Source organism: Nesoenas mayeri, assembly GCF_963082525.1.
Source record: "Nesoenas mayeri genome assembly, chromosome: 12".
In the NCBI taxonomy this organism is placed as follows: Eukaryota; Metazoa; Chordata; class Aves; order Columbiformes; family Columbidae; genus Nesoenas; species Nesoenas mayeri.
This window is the reverse complement of record NC_137547.1, coordinates 2,447,693-2,468,058: the sequence shown is the minus strand read 5'-3', so window position 1 is coordinate 2,468,058 and position 20,366 is coordinate 2,447,693. Positions and strand designations below refer to the sequence as shown.

General features: G+C 45.5%; 1 protein-coding gene across 1 annotated transcript in view; it reads left to right on the top strand.

Annotated features, from left to right (window-relative positions):
- Window positions 1–20,366, top strand: part of SHCBP1 (SHC binding and spindle associated 1) — a gene marked incomplete at both ends in the record, with an annotated part of 36,275 nt that overhangs the window by 5,350 nt on the left and 10,559 nt on the right. The window contains 5 exons of the mRNA XM_080351964.1: window positions 13,054–13,504; window positions 15,990–16,160; window positions 16,707–16,822; window positions 18,510–18,718; window positions 19,813–19,905. Of these exons, the coding sequence (XP_080208090.1) occupies window positions 13,054–13,504; window positions 15,990–16,160; window positions 16,707–16,822; window positions 18,510–18,718; window positions 19,813–19,905 (1,040 nt within the window). The remainder of the gene's footprint in view (window positions 1–13,053; window positions 13,505–15,989; window positions 16,161–16,706; window positions 16,823–18,509; window positions 18,719–19,812; window positions 19,906–20,366) is intronic.

The following is a 20,366-nucleotide window of genomic DNA, read 5'->3' as shown; positions in this document are numbered from 1 at the left end:
ACTATCGTGGTTGTATTCACAGAATCCCAGAGTGTCAGGGGTTGGAAGGGCCCTGGAAAGCTCATCCAGTGCAATCCCCCCATGGAGCAGGAACACCCAGATGAGGTTACACAGGAAGGTGTCCAGGCGGGTTGGAATGTCTGCACAGAAGGAGACTCCACAACCCCCCTGGGCAGCCTGGGCCAGGCTCTGCCACCCTCACCCCCAACAAGTTTCTTCTCATCTTTCCGTGGAACCTCCTGTGTTCCAGTTTGCACCCATTGCCCCTTGTCCTGTCACTGGTTGTCACCAGCAGAGCCTGGCTCCATCCTCCTGACACTGCCCCTTTCCATATTGATCCCCAGGAATGAGTCCCCCCTCAGTGTCCTCTTGTCCAGCTCCAGAGCCCCAGCTCCCTCAGCCTTTCCTCACACGGGAGATGCTCCATTCCCTTCAGCATCTTGGTGGCTGCGCTGGACTCTCTGCAGCAGTTCCCTGTCCTGCTGGAACTGAGGGGCCACAGCTGGACACAAGATTCCAGGTGTGGTCTCCCCAGGGCAGAGCAGAGGGGCAGGAGAACCTCTCTGACCTACTGACCACCCCCTTCTAACCCACCCCAGGTACCACTGGCCTTCCTGGCCACAAGGTCACAGTTGCAAAATTACTGACTTTGCACACTTTTGAAATAGTTAGGACTATTTTTTGTATTGGGGATTTTAACACGTCTGCTCGCAATGCTGGGCATTCTCAATGTGTTTTTCCTGTGCTGGAAAGCTGGGAGGAAAGCTGGCAAGGGGACAGGTCCTTAGCACTAATCTTATTTTAAGAGCAATCTTCAGTTGCTTTGTGGAGAAGTCTGACTGTACAGACATAGCAACGGATTCTTATCAGCACACAGTGTTCTGCTTTGCTACAAACAAAAAAGATCCATCTAAAAAAGGAGTGTACAAACAACATTAAGAACTTCCTTTTTTTTTTAGCTGGACAATGTGTGTTTTCCATTTCAGTAGAAATCTAACACTACTTACAGGGTGCAAATGTGTACAAAGAAAAGAAATAGAATGGCTTCAAATACTTTTGATTTTTTTTGGTCCATTTTTTAAATAAATAATGCCCTGTTTTTGAAGGGGAAGATTTCCAGCTACCTACAGGGCCAGAAGAAGGGAAATTGGTTTGGATAAATCTAAAGAGTTCATTCAAAAGAAAAATAGCGTTTCACTTCAGATTACTTAATCATTATTTTATTTATTAATTTGGTTATAATTTAAACATGGTGTATACAGGTTGAAATGCAGATTTTCATTGTCATATTTGAATTAAAACATTTCACTAAATAATCAAAAAATATTTTGATATTTTGAAAAAAAGGCTCCTTTTGTGATACAAGCTGTTCTGTTAATTGAAACTGACCCAATTTCTGAATAGTTTTGGCCTTCCAGAAGCTCCATATTATATTCTATTTACTTAAAAAAAACCCCACGCAAAACAATGACTTTCATCCTGGTGATTTGTTACTAACATTTTGGGGGGGATCTAGAAGCGTGTACACCTACAAATGCAAACTTATAAGCCATTCTACCTATAAAAAGTAACATTCATACACATTTAATCTAGACTGTATTTGTTAGGGATGGGTCACATATTCTATTGTCTTACAAACCACACACCTTAGAATGTACTCCAATATGTGCTGTACTGAGCAGAAAACCTGTATTTTGCCTGTTTTTTTTGTTTTTTTTTTTTCCTGGAAGGCCTTCAAGGTGTTTTTAAAATTCCAAAGTATTTTAAGAATTCCACTTTGCTGTGGCACAGAAGGCCCCAGGTGAACTGGCTGCCTATCGCCGTTCCATCCGTCGCAGCAGCAACATGGCAGATATTACAGTTCCAGCCTTTCAGAGTCCCATCTGTTAAGGCATAATCATACACCCACTGACAAGTGTTCGTCAGAAATCACTTCAAGCTAATTGATCTCTTTTCCAACACACTTTAGTAGCTCATTTTTAAGACCTGAGAGCCATCATTACTACACATTAGTTGTCAAGATGATAACGATGCAGCTGTCCTTTGGAAAAAAAAGAACCTTAAGTACTCGAAATATCACAAAATTATAGGAGAATCGCTTTTAGGTGGCCACGTGCAAGATATTAACAGAAAGGAAAGGAAGCATTGACCAAAACAACATCACCAGCAGCTGCATTCTTTTGCATCATTAGTAAATTTCATTTTGTTTTTTTTACAGTGAATGAAGAGGTGTAAGGATCATGCCAAATTGCTAGTGCAAGTGATTTTTGTTCTTTTCAAGCATGCCTTCTTCCTGATATAATTATGCGTAATAATTTGTTGCATTCTTTATCTGCAGTCCATGATTTCATCCTTATCTTTAATCACTGCATCTTTGCTATTCTTTCAAAGATGTGGTCAGCAGCACTAGAGAGACAGACGTAAGGGGCCAGTCATGGCAATGATGCCCATACTTACTAATGCCAGTGACAATTTTGACAGTAATAGGGCAAAATACAGTGTTCACTCTGTCATAGCATGTTAAACGCCTGATAAAGAAATCTCACAGTCTTAGTCATAAAACTGAAGCCTGTTTACTGTTTCCACTTTTGCCCAAAGTCTCTCTTTGTTCCCATCAACACTCCAGTTCAATTTTAACATCTGTTGGAAAGTCTGTTTGTTTCCAAATAAAGAAAGCATTTTGTTATGGGCTGTGTTCCTGTGGTATCTCTGCAGTCAGCTGAGGAACACCTTGTATAGCGCTCAGTCTATTTTTCTGGGGCTCTTGACAACTTTGAAAAGCCCGAAAAAGGATAGAGCTTCCCAGTTCTGTTCAGAGCTTCCCCAGAGAGCTGAGAGTCTGGAGAAGGGGCAAACCCAATACTGAGGGAGAGTGTTGACGTGCTGGAGGGTGGGAAGGCCATCCAGAGGGATCTGGACCGGCTGGATCAATGGGCTGAGGCCAATTGTCTGAGGTTCAACAAGGCCAAGTGCCGGGTCCTGCACTTGCGTCACAACAACCCCATGAACGCTGCAGGCTGGGGAAGAGCGGCTGGAAAAGGCCCTGGGGGTGTTGGTGACAGCAGCTGAACATGAGCCAGCGTGTGCCCAGGTGGCCAAGAGGCCACCAGCATCCTGGCTGGTACCAGCACTCGTGTGGCCAGCAGGCCCAGGGCAGTGACCGTCCCTGTGCTGGGACCCGGGGAGGAAAAACCTCGAATCCTGGGGGCAGTTCTGGGCCCCTCATGACAAGAAAGGCCTTGAGGTGCTGGAGCGAGTGCAGAGAAGGGAACAGAGCTGGTGAGGGGCTGGAGCACAAGTGTGATGGAGCGGCTGAGGGACCTGGGGGGTTCAGCTGGAGAACAGGAGCTGAGGGGAGACCTTCTGATCTCTGAACTGCCTGAAAGGAGCTTGGAGTCAGGGAGGTCGGGCTCTGCTCCCCAGGAACAAGCACCAGGAGCAGAGGAAACGGCCTCAAGTTGCGCCAGGGGAGGTTGAGGGTGGATCTGGGAACAATTTCTTCCCCAAAGGGCTGTGGGGCATTGGAACAGGCTGCCCAGGGCAGTGCTGGAGTCACCAACCCTGGAGGGTTGGACAGACGGACATGAGGTTCTCAGGACGTGGGGCAGTGCCAGGGGTGGGTTATGGGTGGACTCCATGATCTTGAGGGTCTATTCCAACCAAAATGATTCTGTGATTCTATGAATAGGACTTTTGCTGTAGATGAGTCTTAGTCAAGTAATCTGCATAGGCTTGAATTTTCCATCATGCAGATCCCTTCTGTAAGTCAATATCTAGATTAAACATTCCCTGAGATGAAAGTATGGCTGAGAGGCCATATGTCCCAATATATGTGAATAATAGTTAAAAGACCAAACCAAATCAAAACACCTTGTTTAAATTAGATCAGTCCTCAAGTGGATGTAGTTCTACTGAAGTACCTTGCCTGCTCTTTAGTAGAAACCGAAAACTTGTGGAGGGGTGAGTGAAAACAGAACTGCAGTATCCTCTTTAATGAGCAAAAAGGCAAAAATCTGTTTTACCACCTTCTCGATAAGAGGAGAAAAGGTTCAGTTTGCAAGGTATGCTCAGCAGGCAAAGTAGTAAAATATTGGAAGTCGTTAAGCTGAACTGCGAGAAAAGAAGGTTCTATAAACAGGAAAATCCAAATAAGCAATGCTGTTACTGGGTTTTTAAAACGTAAGGTGGCTATTAGACTAACTCTAAGGCCAACCAGTACCTTCAAGAACAAGACAACATTGAGAAGATTCTGAAAACTACTCAGATCCCACCAGAGAAAACACTTAAGGAAGTGCCCTCTGTTAATAAGAGAGAAGCAGTGATGCAAGCAGGTGCTCCACAGCTCTTATTTTTCTGACTTCTGGAAGTCTGATATATTGATCTCAGTGATATGGCTCCATCTTTGATAAATGTAGACATTTGGATGAGAACTCATATGTGAAGCTCGAAAATGGTTCATAAAAAATGGCTGGATTTGACTTTTTCATGGACTGAAACTATACAGGTTTTCAAAATTTAAGTGCTTTTCTGATTAGATTTAATTTATTGAGGTTTACAATATTTTAAGTTTACATAACTGTAAAAGCAAGTCTGAAGACCGATGAAATACCTGTCAGAGAACATCAGTTATAGCTAATAACCCAACTAATTAACAGCAATCTGCAGTTATGTGGTACCATTCATCCCCAAACATGAAAGTGGTTTGCAAGCGAATTAATGAAATATATGCAGTAAAAAATACTATCTGAATTTTACAGTTGGCAAATGGAGGCCTAGAGAGACTAAAGTGATTTCCATGGCGACAAAGAAAATTTGTGTAAAGATGAGAAAAAGTACACAGATTTTTTTACAGTCTTATGTCACAGTCTTTTTTTAGATTTTTATTTTTCTTTTCATGAGTATTTGTGTTTTCTTTCCCATGCCCATCACATCTCTGCTGGCTTATCTCAACTGCTTATTCCACACATTTGATAGACATTTTCTGATTTGCAAGCCCTATATTAACTAACAATTGTTTTGTTACATGTAATAGAAAAAAAATGATCTTCTGATTCTATTTATAATTTAAGGTTGTCTTATAATAAGCCATGACATATAAGATATTATTTTAAGATATCTTAAAGCAGAAATAGCCTGTACTCTTAACTGTATGTCCACAAAAGAAAACTATTATCAAAGGGTATATCTACTAGCAGCAAATAAAAATTAAGGGTTTGTTTTGTTTTGGTTGGTTTGTTTGTTTGTTTGTTAATAGGAACACTGGGTAAAACACTCTGCTATTTTTCTTCAGGTTTTTAACTTGGGCATCGCGTTTTCAATTGTCATGAACAGACATTGCGCCAGTGAAATCAACGGCACATAATGAAGTTCCGGTCCAGAGCAATGAAGTAAGTCTGTTACCCTGTAGGTATTTCTGCAGATGAGCGGTTTTTCTTCATCAGCCCCCACACCTGCATGTCCTCTAGTAGAATACCAAAAGAAAATTAATTTATCTTTTAGTACTAAGACACTCTCTGCATTTCCATAGGTTTATGTAGCTGCACTTGCATTAACTTCTGTAAAGCAGTTAGTGGTTTTCTGTGATTTACAAACTAATTGCTGTGTCCTGTTTTTAAGTGAAAATCTGTGCCAGATTTCCAAAGTCAGAGCTCTGCATGCTAGCACTCTTCACTGGTTTAATATTGCAAGGGAAAGGCAGCTGAGCAAATATATTTGGGGCCCAAGGTAAGGCCAGGGGTTTCAGAAGCGTGCAGATAACTGAAGTGCATACATCTCATTGACAGGAACAACAGCAATGAGGTTTCATTCCAAAGTGTGAGAGTATAGTCATTACAAATTATATAAATGTATCCTGTCAGCAATTACTAACTTAAGGATACACAAGCAGTGGACCAGTGCCAGGTCAGTCTGCTCCTTAAACGATAAAAGATAAGTGATGAGGAGATGAGGAGATGAGGAGAAAGCTGAAGTACTTAATACCTACTTTGCCTCAGTTTTCACCAGAAAGACAGGTGGCCCTCAGGACAACTGGCCTCTGGAGGTGGTTGACAGAGATAGGAAGCCAAACAGGCCCCTTGTATTCCAGGAGGAAATAGTTGGTGATTTACTGAGCCATCTGGATCCTCACAAGTCTATGGGACCAGATGGGATCCATCCTAGGGTGATGAGGGAGCTGGCAGAAGAACTTGCCAAGCCGCTCTCCATCATCTTCCAACAGTCCTGGCTCACTGGGGAGGTCCCATATGATTGGAAATTGGCCAGTGTTACCCCAGTCCACAAAAAGGGCTGCAAAGCTGACCCTGGCAACTACAGGCCTGTCAGCCTGACCTCGGTGCCTGGCAGGGTTATGGAGCAGATTATCCTGAATGGAATCACACAGCACCTTCAGCATGGACAAGGGATCAGACCCAGCCAGCACTGGTTTAGGAGGGGCAGGTCCTGTCTGACCAACCTGATCTCCTTTTATGATCAGGTGACTCACCTGGTGGATGAGGGGAAAGCCGTGGATGTGGTTTATCTGGACTTCAGCAAGGCCTTTGACACTGTCTCCCATAATATACTCCTGCAAAAGCTGGTAGCCCATGGCTTGGACAAGTGCACTCTACGCTGAGTTAAGAACTGGCTGGAGGGCCAGGCCCAGAGAGTGCTGGTGAATGGGGCTGCATCCAGCTGGCGGCCAGTCACTAGTGGTGTCCCCAGGAGTCAGTGTTGGGTCCAGTCCTGTTTAACATCTTTATTGACGATTTAGATGAGGGGATTGAGATCACCATCAGCAAATTTGCTGATGACACCAAGTTGGGAGGGAGTGTCAACCTGCTGGAAGGCAGGAGGGCTCTGCAGAGGGATCTGGATAGACTGGAAAAGTGGGCTGATTCCAATGGGATGAAGTTCAATAAAGCCAAGTGCCGGGTGCTGCACTTTGGCCACAACAACCCCTGCAGCGCTCCAGGCTGGGCGCAGAGTGGCTGGAGAGCAGCCAGGCAGAAAGGGACCTGGGGGGACTAATGGACAGGAAGCTCAACATGAGCCAACAGTGTGCCCAGGTGGCCAAGAAGGCCAATGGTATCCTGTCCTGTATCAAAAATAGCGTGGTCAGCAGGACAAGGGCAGGGATCCTTCCCCTGTGCTCTGCATTGGGGAGGCCACACCTGGAGTATTGTGTTCAGTTCTGGGCCCCTCAGCTCAGGAAAGAGATTGAAGTGCTGGAGCGGGTGCAGAGAAGAGCAACAAGACTGGTGAAGGGACTTGAGCACAAGACCTATGGGGAGAGGCTGAGGGAGCTGGGCTTGTTTAGTCTGGAGAAGAGGAGGCTTAGAGGTGACCTCATCACTCTCTAGAACTATCTGAAGGGAAGTTATAGCCAAGTGGGGATTGGCCTCTTCTCCCAGGTAGTCAGCAATAGGACAAGGGGGCATGGGCTTAAACTCTGCCAGGGGAAATTTAGGCTGGATATTAGGAAGAAATTCTTTACAGAGAGAGTGGTCAGGCATTGGAACGGCCTGCCCAGGGAGGTGCTGGACTCACCGGCCCTGGAGGTTTTTAAAGTGAGGTTGGACATGGCACTTAGTGCCATGATCTAGTCAATGGGCTGGAGTTGGACCAAGGGTTGGACTCGATGATCTCTGAGGTCTTTTCCAACCCAGTCGATTCTGTGATTCTGTGATTTAAGGAATTCCTTATCAGAAGCCACTGACCTTGCAGTTTGAACATCCTGAAACATGCATCATTAGTAAAGCTTGTTTAACATACATCTTCAGACTGTCAGATAGTGTCCCTGGCATTAACTTTGCTCATTATAAGCTCATTTATAATACTAAAAAAATCACACTCAGAGGTCAAAAGATGCCTTGCCCAGGTGAAAACCCATGAGCATATGTAGTACAAGAAAATGATTATGTCACCATATGTAAATTACTAACCCATCTTGGAAAGGGGGTGGAAACTTGGGGAGGTGCTAACCAAAACCGAAAATAGTAATGATGTAAGCACTGTGAAGGTGTGCTAGCTTTGTGGTTTTACCACCTAGCACCAGATATTGCACAATGTCCTAACGAAATGATATCTTGACTCCGCATGTATAATTAGTGATTGCACACTGCGTAAAGAGCCCTGATTTTGGGACAAGAAGAGCTGTGTACAGGCTGTGTGGGCAACCACTTTCTCTTCCTTCTTTTAAACTCAGGAGCCTTAATGTCCCATGTAAAGTCTTGACAGTACTCTGCACTTACACAGACCTGGTCACTCCTACCCAAGAAAAAAATAAGCTTGGAGAAAAGTGCAAAGAAGGGCAGCCAGTGAGAAGAGAGGAATGGAGAGCCTGCTGTGCAAAAGGAGAGAGAAATTCTGACTCACCGAAAGAGGTTCAGGAAAGCGCTATTTCATGCTTACCAATAAATTGGGTGGATAAACAAGAGAAAAAGAACTGTTTAAACTCAGCAAAATAACTGATGGTCTGCATTGTGCATGTGCATTTAAGCTGGAAAGTGGAAAGTCTCCAGCAACAAGAGGAGTGATTTTCTATTTCCAATAAGAAGAAACCAACTGCAGTGGAGTTCTTCAAACACAGAGGAGTGCTCACACGGTGGAGGATCAGTCCGTGACTTAGTTGCCTGCAGCAGTAAGCCCTGTCACGACTGTGCTACTTTGACATTGTCGCAGGGGAGAAATTTAAGGGTTCTGCTCACTGCAGAACAATATTTAGATTTCTTAAAGAGAAGTGCGACTTAAAAGAGTTCAGTGGAAGGTCTACTCTATTATTTACTGCATGGAGAAATATGCCAAGCCGAATGCTGCTGGCCTTCTCTGCAGGAGCCTGCACCCTTTCACTAAGCGAACTTCCAGGCGCCTTCCCTCCCTGGGAACCGTTCACTCCACAGTCTGTGTCCTGGGGCCCCGGGGACAAACTCCCAGGTGAGCCCTGTGTCCATCGCAGGGAAAATGTTCAGGATCCTCCTCTCCCTGAGAATCGTTTCCTCCAGAGTCTGTATTTAGAGCTCCGAAGGCAAACTTGCAGGGGAGGCCTGGACCCATTTGCAAAGGCAAACTTTCAGGTGTTCCTTCTCTGAAAACTGGGTGCTTTGGAGTCTGTAGTTTAGAACTCCAGAGGCAAACTTTTGGGTGAGGCCTGATAACTGTATGCAGAGCAGACTTCAAGGAAACAAAATTCTCAGGAAAAAAATTAAAAAATAATGGGGTATAATAGCAGGAGGGCTGGTTCAAGCTGGGTACCTGTGCAGAGGTCCAACCCGAGCATAGAAAACCACAGACTTTCACAAACCTTTTATACCGTGATTCAGTCCAATAGTAATATTTCACTTTGGGATCTTCTTGCTTCTCATTGGATCCTTTTCGCTGATCTCACATGTGCCTTTGTTTTGTGGACCATTGGGTTTGGTCCATAGCCTTGCAGATACTGTTTTGTCTGAATGAATCCTCTTCTCAGCAAAGTGCAGAATAAGCCTTATCTTATAAGTGTTTAGCGTAGTTTGTAGTTGCTTTTGGTAAATATGAGCAGAACTTCACAGTTTTAAAATTTTAGTAGATCCAGTTTATCAAGTAACATGAATCAAAGAGTATATTAAAAATCATTCAACTTTATATCTCTAAATAATTCATTATATTCAGTGTGCATTTTCTTCTGCTAAATGATTAATATGAAACTTGAATTGGGCTCATCCACTGACCTGTGAGTAGTAAAACCATTGCCATACAGCCAGCTTATTTAGCAGAGAGAGCCCAAGGTGGGCTCATCCAGGCTGTTGTATTTATAGAAGGAAGTGGTTGGCTCGTAGTCAAATTGCACACAGTAGGAAAGGTCTGTACGAGACTCCCTGCGCCCACAGCTCACGCGTGTTCAGTTCCCGTTCTGCTTCCCTGTGGGTTTCCCAACAGGAGCTCTTGGTCCAGCTGCGGCTCAGGCCTTTCCCTCCTCTGGAGCCTGAACCAAACTGCTCTGGTTTGGCCAGGGGGTCGAGTGCACTCGCCACAGATGTAAAACAACTTGGTTGCAAAGATTGAGTATAATTAAGTGAACATTGTGGAAGTGTCTTAAATAGTAGAACACGTTCTGCCTGCAGCTCTGGTGAAAACTGAACAGACGGTGAATGGACTGTCCTGTTCACAGGGTTGCACGAGTGTTCCACCTGGGTGTGAAAGAACTGACCTTTCCATTGTGAGCCCTGACGAGTCCCTGAATTCGTTGTTTGTATTTAAAGCAAAAAATAACTTAAACATTAATATGGGAACCTACATACCCATAACTTTACAGTTATATAGTTACTGTGGTTATATAGTTACTTTATGCATTAAGTTATGCATAAAGGCAAGACTGTGGGCCCAGGGCTATATATACAAATATGTAACAGTTGAGATTTAACTGCAAATGGCTAAAATATATAATGGAATGGCGATTTTGCTTGTTCTTCACTTGCTACCTTCCCCCCCCCCCCCTTTTTTTCCTTTTGTTTCTACCTCATGCTTTTTATTGAGTCCTTTATTTTTTTTCTCCTGTTTGCTATTTCTGTCCTTTCATGCTGATTGTCTCTTTTCATTCTGGGTGCGGAAAAAAGTACAAACCAAGGAACATCCCACCAGGGTAATTTAGACCTCAGTGTGGGAAGCTGACCTTCTTCATCTTAGTGGGATATCCCATTTCCAGTACTTTTCTTTCCAAATAATTTCTTCCTATTGTGAAAGTTCTTATTGTTGTTCTTCCATTATCTTTCCTCCTGTTAGACTATTTCTTAGTCTCTTTTTTTTTTTTTTCTCTTTTTAACTGTTACTCCTCATGACTCAGTCTACGGCCTTAATACTATTTTGCTAGTACGTGTTGCTGGATTTGGATTCAAAACCCTTATTCATTCAATGAAGTTTCCTTCATATCAGAGACATTTTTCTGTGTGAATACAACAAATGTGTGTTGCCTACCACAGAATCTCAATGCTGTGGGTTTATAGCAAAGAATTGATATGAACAACTCTGTCACGTTACTCTTCAGATACAGGGGATCCCGTTTCAAATATGATACCATGTTCAATGATACTAACGGTTTACTAGAGACAGACTCTGAATTATTAATTACTTACCAATTTATGGACGCTTCATTTACAAACACACTCTGAAGGCTGACCTTACAAAAAAAAAAAAAAGCTTTTGGGGGAGATATAGATGTTCTAGTGTAATTTTCTAACTAATTATGATAGATGAGTACAGTTAAACACGCATGCCCAGAAAATGGTTAAATTCTGATAGCCTACTGCAGGAAAGTCTGGGGGACCGTGATACTCTTCCACGGTTATGACAGGTAAGGGTTGATTTCAGCAGCCCTATGGCAACTCAGACCTATGTTCAGTGGCAATGAACAGGGCTCTTGGGTCACTCCAAATATGTGAGCTACTGTAGGCATCACGCTGCTGCTGGAAGAGCCATTGATACAGGGAAAGGAAACATGAAGAAACTCTAACCTGGCCGCTGTTTAATCATGTTAATAATCCAAGGCAGCCCTCTCGTGGACATTTATATTATGAAACTATTGCTTCAAAACCATTTTAAAATAGCCATTGTTTGGAGGAGAAATGAATGCTTTGCAATTTAAAATTTCTGCTGTGTAGTTGTGCTTGTTAAAGATGTTAATAGCACCGAGGACCTGTGGTGCTAATACAGGTCAAAGCTGTTTTTTGCACGGTACTGGTCTGACATGACTGAATTGCTAAAGCCTGGCCTACAGTGGCAATCACGGTTTTGATTTCAGGCTGGGGTTAAACTGTGAGGCTGGGTGAGCAGAGCCTGTCCGGGCTGGGCTGTCCATGTCATATTGCACAGAGCTGCATGCACTTCCTGCAGCACCTGGGATCTTCTTTCTTTCTTTAGTTCCTGCCTGTCCCCACATCCTGTAATGACCTGCAGTTATCTCACATTTGCTATGTATCTACTCAAATATTAATGTCTTCCAACTATTTAGCTCAACCACTGACATAATTTTGATTTTGATTCTGACAGGCACTTGTGGCAACAGGGCTTGAAACACAAACAGTGGCTTGAAGAGCTGGGTTGTGAAGCAGATTGTGAACAGATGTCAAGACAGAACTGAGACACGGATGCTAAGACAGATGAGACAAAGTGTTGAAAGCACCAAGAAATTCAGAGGGAAAAAAACTGTGCTTTAAATCTTGATCAGGTGTCTTGTGTAGCAACTGGTCAGAGCTAAAAGCAAGGCATGTCCTCCCGGGGTGACATGCACAAGTCCTGCAGTGAATCACAGAACCCCAGAGTGTCAGGGGTTGAAGGGCCCTGGAAAGCTCATCCAGTGCAGTCCCCCCATGGAGCAGGAACACCCAGATGAGGTTACACAGGAAGGTGTCCAGGTGGGTTGGAATGTCTGCACAGAAGGAGACTCCACAACCCCCCTGGGCAGCCTGGGCCAGGCTCTGCCACCCTCACCCCCAACAAGTTTCTTCTCATCTTTCCGTGGAACCTCCTGTGTTCCAGTTTGCACCCATTGCCCCTTGTCCTGTCCCTGGTTGTCACCAGAAGAGCCTGGCTCCATCCTCCTGACACTCCCCCTTTCCATACTGATCCCCAGGAATGAGTCCCCCCTCAGTGTCCTCTTGTCCAGCTCCAGAGTCCCAGCTCCCTCAGCCTTTCCTCACATGGGAGATGCTCCACTCCCTGCAGCATCTTGGTGGCTGCGCTGGACTCTCTGCAGCAGTTCCCTGTCCTGCTGGAGCTGAGGGGCCACAACTGGACAAAATATTCCAGGTGTGGTCTGAAATGGTTTGTTTTTTCCCAGGAGTGGGGGCTTCTGTGTGGAACTTTTTTACTTTTTTAGTTTCCCTGCGGCCTGGCCTGGCCGGTCCTTCTCTCTGCAGCACCAACAGCTCCCGCAGGGACAACAGCGCCTCTGCCAGCAGCCTCTGCTGGGAACAGCCTGCCCGTCCTCGCCGGGACTTGTGTGTTTTCTCTGATACGAACAGACCCAACGTGTCGGTTTAGCCATGACAGACGGCTGGAAGTTTTTAAGCATTCTCTTTCGTTTTGGACGCTGCCCTGGTCCAGACACAGGCACCGACGGTGACAGAGACCCAGACCCAGACCCAGACAGACAGACAGACCGACCGACCGACCGACCGACCGCCAATCCTCCCAAGACACACACAGCCACCGCCACCGCCACCGCCACCGCCACCGCCACCGCCACCGCCACAGCGCCCCCTGGGGCGGGCCCCCGCCCTCATCCCGCCCTCATCCCGCCCTCATCCCGCCGCGCAACGGCCCCAGCGCCGCCCGCCCCCCGCGGCGGTGCCGCAGCCAATCAGAGTGGCCGCTGCTGCGGACGTTGCGGAGGGTTCGGTGCCGGGAAGTTTGAAATCGCAGCGGGCGCAGCCGCGCGGGGCTATGGCCGAGCTGGGCAGCGCGGGGGCCGCGGGGCCGCGGCGGGACGGGCGGGCCGGGCTGCCGGTCCTCAGCAGCGCCGGCCCGCGGGACCGCGCCGAGGAGGCGAAGCCAGGTAGGGGCTCCCTGTGCCGGGCGGCCGCCCCGCGGGGAGGAAGGGTCAGGGCTACGCGCGGCTTGGCGCTTCCGCGCCCGCCTGCCCGGGAGGCGCTGAGGGGCCGAGGCGGGGCTGTGCCCGTGGGGCTGCGGCCGTCCGGTCCCGGACAGGAAGGGCCGAACCGCGGGAGGCCGCTGGCATCGCCCGCCCCGCGGTTTGCCCCGCGCCGGGACAGCAGAGCCGGCTGCTCAGAGCTGCCCCGGCCGGGCCCGGGCTCCGCCATGGGAGGGACCGCGCGGGCTCGCCGAGCAGCCTGGGCCGCTGCTCGGCCGCCCTGACAGGGACACGCGGCTCGTATTGGCCCGGCCGGAGCTCTCGACTCGTTAAGAGCCTGCGGGGGAACGTCGGTATGTCTCTGGAAGTAAACAGCGAACTAAATATTTATTTTTCCTTTTAATTATGATTTGACGGCGTATGCCTCAGGTGTAGCCCACAGGCATCACAACCGGCGCTCAGGACTGTGTGTTTGACATCGAAAAGAACGGCCTTTCCTGAGTGACCCCGGGATGTGGTGCCCCATCACCTGGTGACCAGCACCGGGTTATGCTGGAGCTGTGGTGTGATCTGTGATTAAACAGCCAGCTCAGTAAATGGCTTGTTCTGGAGCCTCTGTGGTGCTCTGGAATTCATAGTATGGCTTGTACAGGGTGTTGCCCTGGTGAGACCACACCTGGAATCTTGTGTCCAGCTGTGGCCCCTCAGTTCCAGCAGGACAGGGAACTGCTGCAGAGAGTCCAGCGCAGCCACCAAGATGCTGCAGGGAGTGGAGCATCTCCCGTGTGAGGAAAGGCTGAGGGAGCTGGGGCTCTGGAGCTGGACAAGAGGACACTGAGGGGGGACTCATTCCTGGGGATCAGTATGGAAAGGGGGAGTGTCAGGAGGATGGAGCCAGGCTCTTCTGGTGACAACCAGGGACAGGACAAGGGGCAATGGGTACAAACTGGAGCACAGGAGGTTCCGCTTCATTGTGAGAAAAAACTTGTTGGGGGTGAGGATGTCAGAGCCTGGCCCAGGCTGCCCAGGGGGTTGTGGAGTCTCCTTCTGTGCAGACATTCCAACCCGCCCGGACACCTTCCTGTGTAACCTCATCTGGGTGTTCCTGCTCCATGGGAGGATTGCACTGGATGAGCTTTCCAGGGCCATTCAACCCCTGACACTCTGGGATTCTGTCATACTTGCTGGATTTGATTAGGGGTGTGTAGGGAAAACATCTTATTTATAGTATGCATGTAACAGAGCTACAGTTTTACAGGAATCTTTTCAAATATTTCATAAATCATACTTGATTAAAATCACCTTTTCCTTTCTTTACATGTTATTACAGTGGTTCTGTTATGAAGAAAATTTGGGTTGTCTAAGCACTTGTAATTGGTTCATACACTGGTGCTGTTTTGTGTTTTTTTGATTAAGTTTGCCCCCAGATGTGTAAGAAATTGAACAAATTGGAGGTCAAAACTGTTAGCTTTCTTCTGTTAGGAATAGAATGTGGTTTTCTTTTTTTCCTTTAGTAAAGGTTAGACTTGAGTCTAACAAAAAACGGAGGCCTAAGGACTGTTAAAAAATCAAGTTATGGACAATGAGGTTGTCTTCAGGTGTTAATGAAAATGGGAGGGGATACTGCAAGACCGGCAGTGACTGAGGTCCCTGAGTTTGTAATAAGAACACAAGTGGAGGCACCTCTTCAAAGATTTCTAAAGGGTGGTTATCATTGCATTGAACCCTTCAAAGTAAAGATTCAGCCAATGTCTGTTTAAGCAGGCTACAAATTAAAATGCCATGTCCCTTCTGTCTATATATATTGCTTGGAATTTCCATGGAGACTTCAGGTGTGGTGACTTTGTTATTTGTTTATTAAAATATAAGAAGAAAGTTTGTGTGGAAGAACAAGAAAACACATAAGAGGTTGAAAGTGCAACTGTGAAAATGCATCTTTGCTTGAGACTGGTACCTGCAGTTTGATCACACATCTTAGTTATATTTTGCTCTTTGCTCAGAGTAATGCTGCGTGTTATTTTGGGTCAGTTGTGCGTGTTATCAGTTGATTTTATATACATGGTTGAAATTTGCTTGGATTATTGCTTTATTTCAGGTCTGGGTGATGCAGGCACCGTAGTAAAAAGCCAAAATATGTACAGGAATGGGTAACGTATTATCTAAAGCATTTTAGGTCTTACCTATAGAACAAAGTCAATTGGCATGTGAGTGCAGTTAAGGGCAAGTCACAGTAAAGGAGATCCTCTTTGGGGACAGGGTTAATATTCGGAAGAAGAGAGCAAGTAACGAGGTTAGCTCTTCACCAAGGATAGTTGAAGATGTCATGTAGAAAGCAGGTTCATGATGGATCTTGGGCAGAACAGGAATTCTTTGGGAACAGAGGAGTGAGTGGTGATTGCATTGAATTGACTGTCTATGAGGTCTGTGTTGTTCCTGCTCCTCTCCCCAGGGCTGCTCCAGGATGATGATGATTCCCATAGCAATTATGGCAGTCGGGACAAACCAGGGACTGCTTTGGGACGGGCTGCGCCGGATGGGAATGTGCTTTTCCCAGATATTTTTCACACTGATCACCTTTTGTTCTACGAGCGATTTAAAGCTTACCAGGATTACATCTTGGGTAAGTAATTTCTTAGCAGAAAAAGAACATGTAGTCAGGTTTCTTGTAGTGACTGTTTAAGTGATCTAATTTAAATGGAGTCAATTCTGTGTTAAACTGTGAGATGCTTCACCTGCTCTAGCTGGTGGACCAGGAGGCAATGGTTTTAATATAAGTAAATAGAATCTGAATGTTTGAAAGAGGAAAAGGTGCTAATACTGGATTCTCTGCCTTGTTTTAACTGATCTTGCTATAAGTTTTTTTGTGTGTAGTAAGGCTGTTTAATAAGGCACGGCTTAGCTATTTAACAATGCTGGCACTGAAACCTTCAGTACCTGGAAGGTTGAATACTGTGTCTCTTGGCGAAGTACAAAACAGATGACTCTTCAGCTCTCTGAGTACTGAGAGCCAGCAAAAATACTGGCAGCTATGAGCAAAAGAGAATTAAGTCCAATGTTAGATGTGATAGAGGAACATTTCAACAGTGTTGACTTTCATTTTCCAACAACCTGGAGGACTCTTTCTTTCTTTTCTTGCATAAATGTACTGTCTTCAATTGCTTTTTAGCTGACTGCAAAGCTTCTGAGGTGAAAGAATTCACAACTGAATACCTGGAGAAGGTCCTTGAACCATCGGGATGGCAGGCGGTCTGGCGCACTAATGTGTTTGAGGTCCTTGTTGAGGTAAATGGAATGTACTTGTTCAGGCATTTGTCTGCAATTTACATTGTTTATGTCTGTAACAGACAGGTGGTTTGTCTTTGAAGTTACAAGCTGGTAGAAGGTGGTAAAGTTTTCATATCTGATTGCCAGTGATGGCTGGAGCAATAGGAGTTTTCTTTCAAAGGAAGCCTTGTTCTGGACCGGTGTGTCTTGTGTGCTGGTGTGCGTCCTTCACCTCGAACCGTGGGGCTGGAGCCCGTAAAGTGACACTTGCGTAAGAGACACCAGCTCGTTAGTGCTAAGTCACATATTACAACTTTGGAAAGGCATACACTAGGTAGACTTTCTATTTTTGGCTTTACTTAATTTGTCAACCTTGAGATTTGCCTACCTACCATTTAAAAATTCTGCAGGTGAATTTCATTTTCTCTGAGACACCAATAAAATGGTGTTGATAACAGAAATAAATCGCTTATTTTCAAGATGTGTTGGTACTGTCAGCCTGTCATCTGTGCTCTTTTGGATTTTGAATTGTTAGCAGGGTGCAAAGTGTATGATTGTTGTGTTTGTGAGACTGGTTCATCAGTGCTGGTAGAAACATTTATACAACATTTACTTATGCTTTCTGTGTGTCAGGGTGCTGCACAAGCGCTTGCCTTCACTTGAGTTTCTCTAGAATTGGGAAAATGATTTTTCAACCAAAAGTGGCAATACAGAGTTTGTGTAACTTTACCTCTGTGAAGGGTATGTGGCAAAAACATCACAGGCTAATTTCAGGGGCGATCTCTCAGGAGTCTGGGTATTTTGGTGGAAAAACTGTACTGAAATAAAAGTGTTGTCTTCAAAGGGCTCCTTGCCTGAAACAGGAAGGAGAAACACCCAGTCGGTGCAAGTGAGCAGGGGATGACCCAGAGCTGGCTGTTGTAATGTGCTGTTTGCAGACATCAGGCTCTGATTGTTTGTCAGTGTTTTTATCAGGAAAATTCTGCCTTTTAATTCCCCTTGGTATCAGCAGGTATCATCAGCCGATGTCTTCTCCATTGCATGCTCCTGTCGCAGAGCGGTGGAGGACCGCTGGTTTGAGATATGCCTTTTTCTGGGTCTCCCAATGTTTGACTTGCACATCTCTGTGCAAACCTTGGATGTTCAAACTTGGAGTTCGATTATGTGTTTGAAGAGGGCAAAACTTTGTGCCCCTTCAGCTTTTCAGCCCAATTAGTAACAGAATGTTTTTCAGTGGCCCAGGCTACCTTTTCAGATTGTTTGTCTTGTGGACACTTAGAAAAATGAGCCCCAAATGAGTCCTTGAGGACTGAAAGGTGTTGATTTGAGTCTGAGGGTACTGCTTTTCCCTGTTTCTTAAAAAAAACACAACCAAAAAAACCCCAAACCAAACAAACAAAACCCTGCTAGAAATACCCCACAAAACAAAACAAAAAACCAAACCAGGGCACCAACTTACTGGCCTTGCATGAGTATTATGAGGGATTTGAATGAAGTTTTGATTGTGGAAAAAGCTCTTCCTGTGGTTCGGAACAGCTCAGCTGCCGAGCTGTCACTGGAGCTGCTGAGGTGGCCTTTGCGCTGTGCAGTGCGTTGGTTTGCATGGCTCAGCCGGCACTGGCAGTGTCTCTGTGCTGTGTTAGCCTTGCTCAGCAGCATCTCAGCTCCTGCCTGGAGGAATCTTAAGCCCCTTTTTTTCCGACAGGTTGTGGATGTGGAGTACTCAGCTCTGAAAGCCGTTGTGCAGCTCAGTGAGCCTTTCCTGTGCGAGTCCCGGGTCAGCACCTTCACCTTGGAGTGCGTGCAGGAGCTCTTGGAGCTGAAGGAGCATCAGGTGCCGCTGCAGGAGCTGTGGGTTGTGTATGATGACTCGGGAGAGTTTGATCAGACAGCACTCGCTGTAGAGCACGTCAGGTAAGAAAATGCTCAAGGTTTAATTTTTGTCTTGAATGATTTCACTCTGGTAATATCCAATAATGCTGGCTTGTGCCCCAAGTTCTTGTGGTTGTGCTGGCAGCTCCATAAGCCAAGCTTTCCAAAATAAATCTGATGACTGGTACTATGAGGAGACTGGTCACAAAGAAAACCTGTGGTGTCTGCAGGTACTTGCATAATCATGAAGTACATATAGAGGCAGTTTGTCTGCTTTCTGTGTCAAAAGGTGAAAAAAGAAGTCTGTGTCACTTTCCCTCTGTTTTCCACTCCAGATTTCCTTGGGTTGTATCATGGAGCTGGCTATAGTGTGGTGTGCCTTTGTCTTCCGTAGCATTTTGGTGGATTTTTTTTTTCCTTCTTTTGTCTCGCTTTTTTTTTTTTCCTAAATTTTGCCTCTTTCCCTAAATTTGTCTGTCTTCTTCAGGTGTCTGTTCACATCTTACTGCTTCTGTTTTCCTTTATCATCTCTCAGTGTCTCTTTTCCATCTCTGTTGCTTTCATGTAGTACAGGCAGTTTGAAAGCTGTCTACAAATAGGCAGTGGTTCTGCATGAAAAAGCTAAAATAGGAGGGATGACTTTCACACCTAAAGAATGGGCCATATTTACAAAGTGGTGGGTGTGGGAGGAAAAGAGGAGGAGATTCATTCTGTTGAGCATTGCTCAGTAGTAGAGAGCTAAGCTTAAATGATGGAGTTGGAAAGGAAAGCTTAGCTGAAGGACATCTGGTCAGAACCCAACAACTGAAAAATCTGAGGGTCCTGAGAGGGTAAATCATGTTTTCAGTCCAGCTTTTAGCTGTTCAGTCTCTTTTGGTGAAAGGCAATAGACCTCGGGCTATTATGATTTGTGAACTTAGAAAAACAAAATAAGTCTTTATCAGTTAAACAGCAGACAAGAAAGATTGCCTCTGTGTATACTAAATAGTTTACAGGATGGTGACATGGAATTGGAGAAAGGGGATGCTATGAGATGAATTCTCAAATGGATTACATTCCTGTTTCCAGTGCTGTTGTCTCTACTCAGGCAAGCGTGGCTGCCTTTATGTGTTTAAACACTTGCTTTGCTTCAAAAGGTTCTTCTACCAGTGCATCTGGAGGACCTGGGATGAGGAGGAGGAGGATGATTTTGATTACTTTGTGCGATGCGTTGAGCCTCGACTAAGACTGTAAGTGCAACACCTTTGCTATTATTTGGGTATAACCACAGGAAAGGGTTACACAAGAATAGTGACAAATAGATTTCAAAGCAAACCGTTTGCTAGTAAATCAAAGCAAGCTTGTTCTAGCAACTTTCACTGTCTGATGCTCAAAATTTTTTAGGGAAAGAGGATGCAACTGAGGTTGCCACTTGATTTCTGAACCCTCAGTTTTTCCCTCTAACCCTTGTTCTTCCATCAGGTGGCACTGCAAATCCAGCTATAGCTTCCTTCAAATTGCAGGTGTAGGAATTATAACCCTAATTAAAGCTAGTGTGGGATGCTCTGATACCTCTGGGGACAGAAAAAGATCCAGAATGGAACTGAATGTAAACAGAAACGTGTGAAGTGGCTGTGCTGAAGGAGGAATGTGTCTGTTTCTTTCCCTAGTGGGATTAGTCAGCATTAGGTTTTCTGAAGGTGAGTTTTTA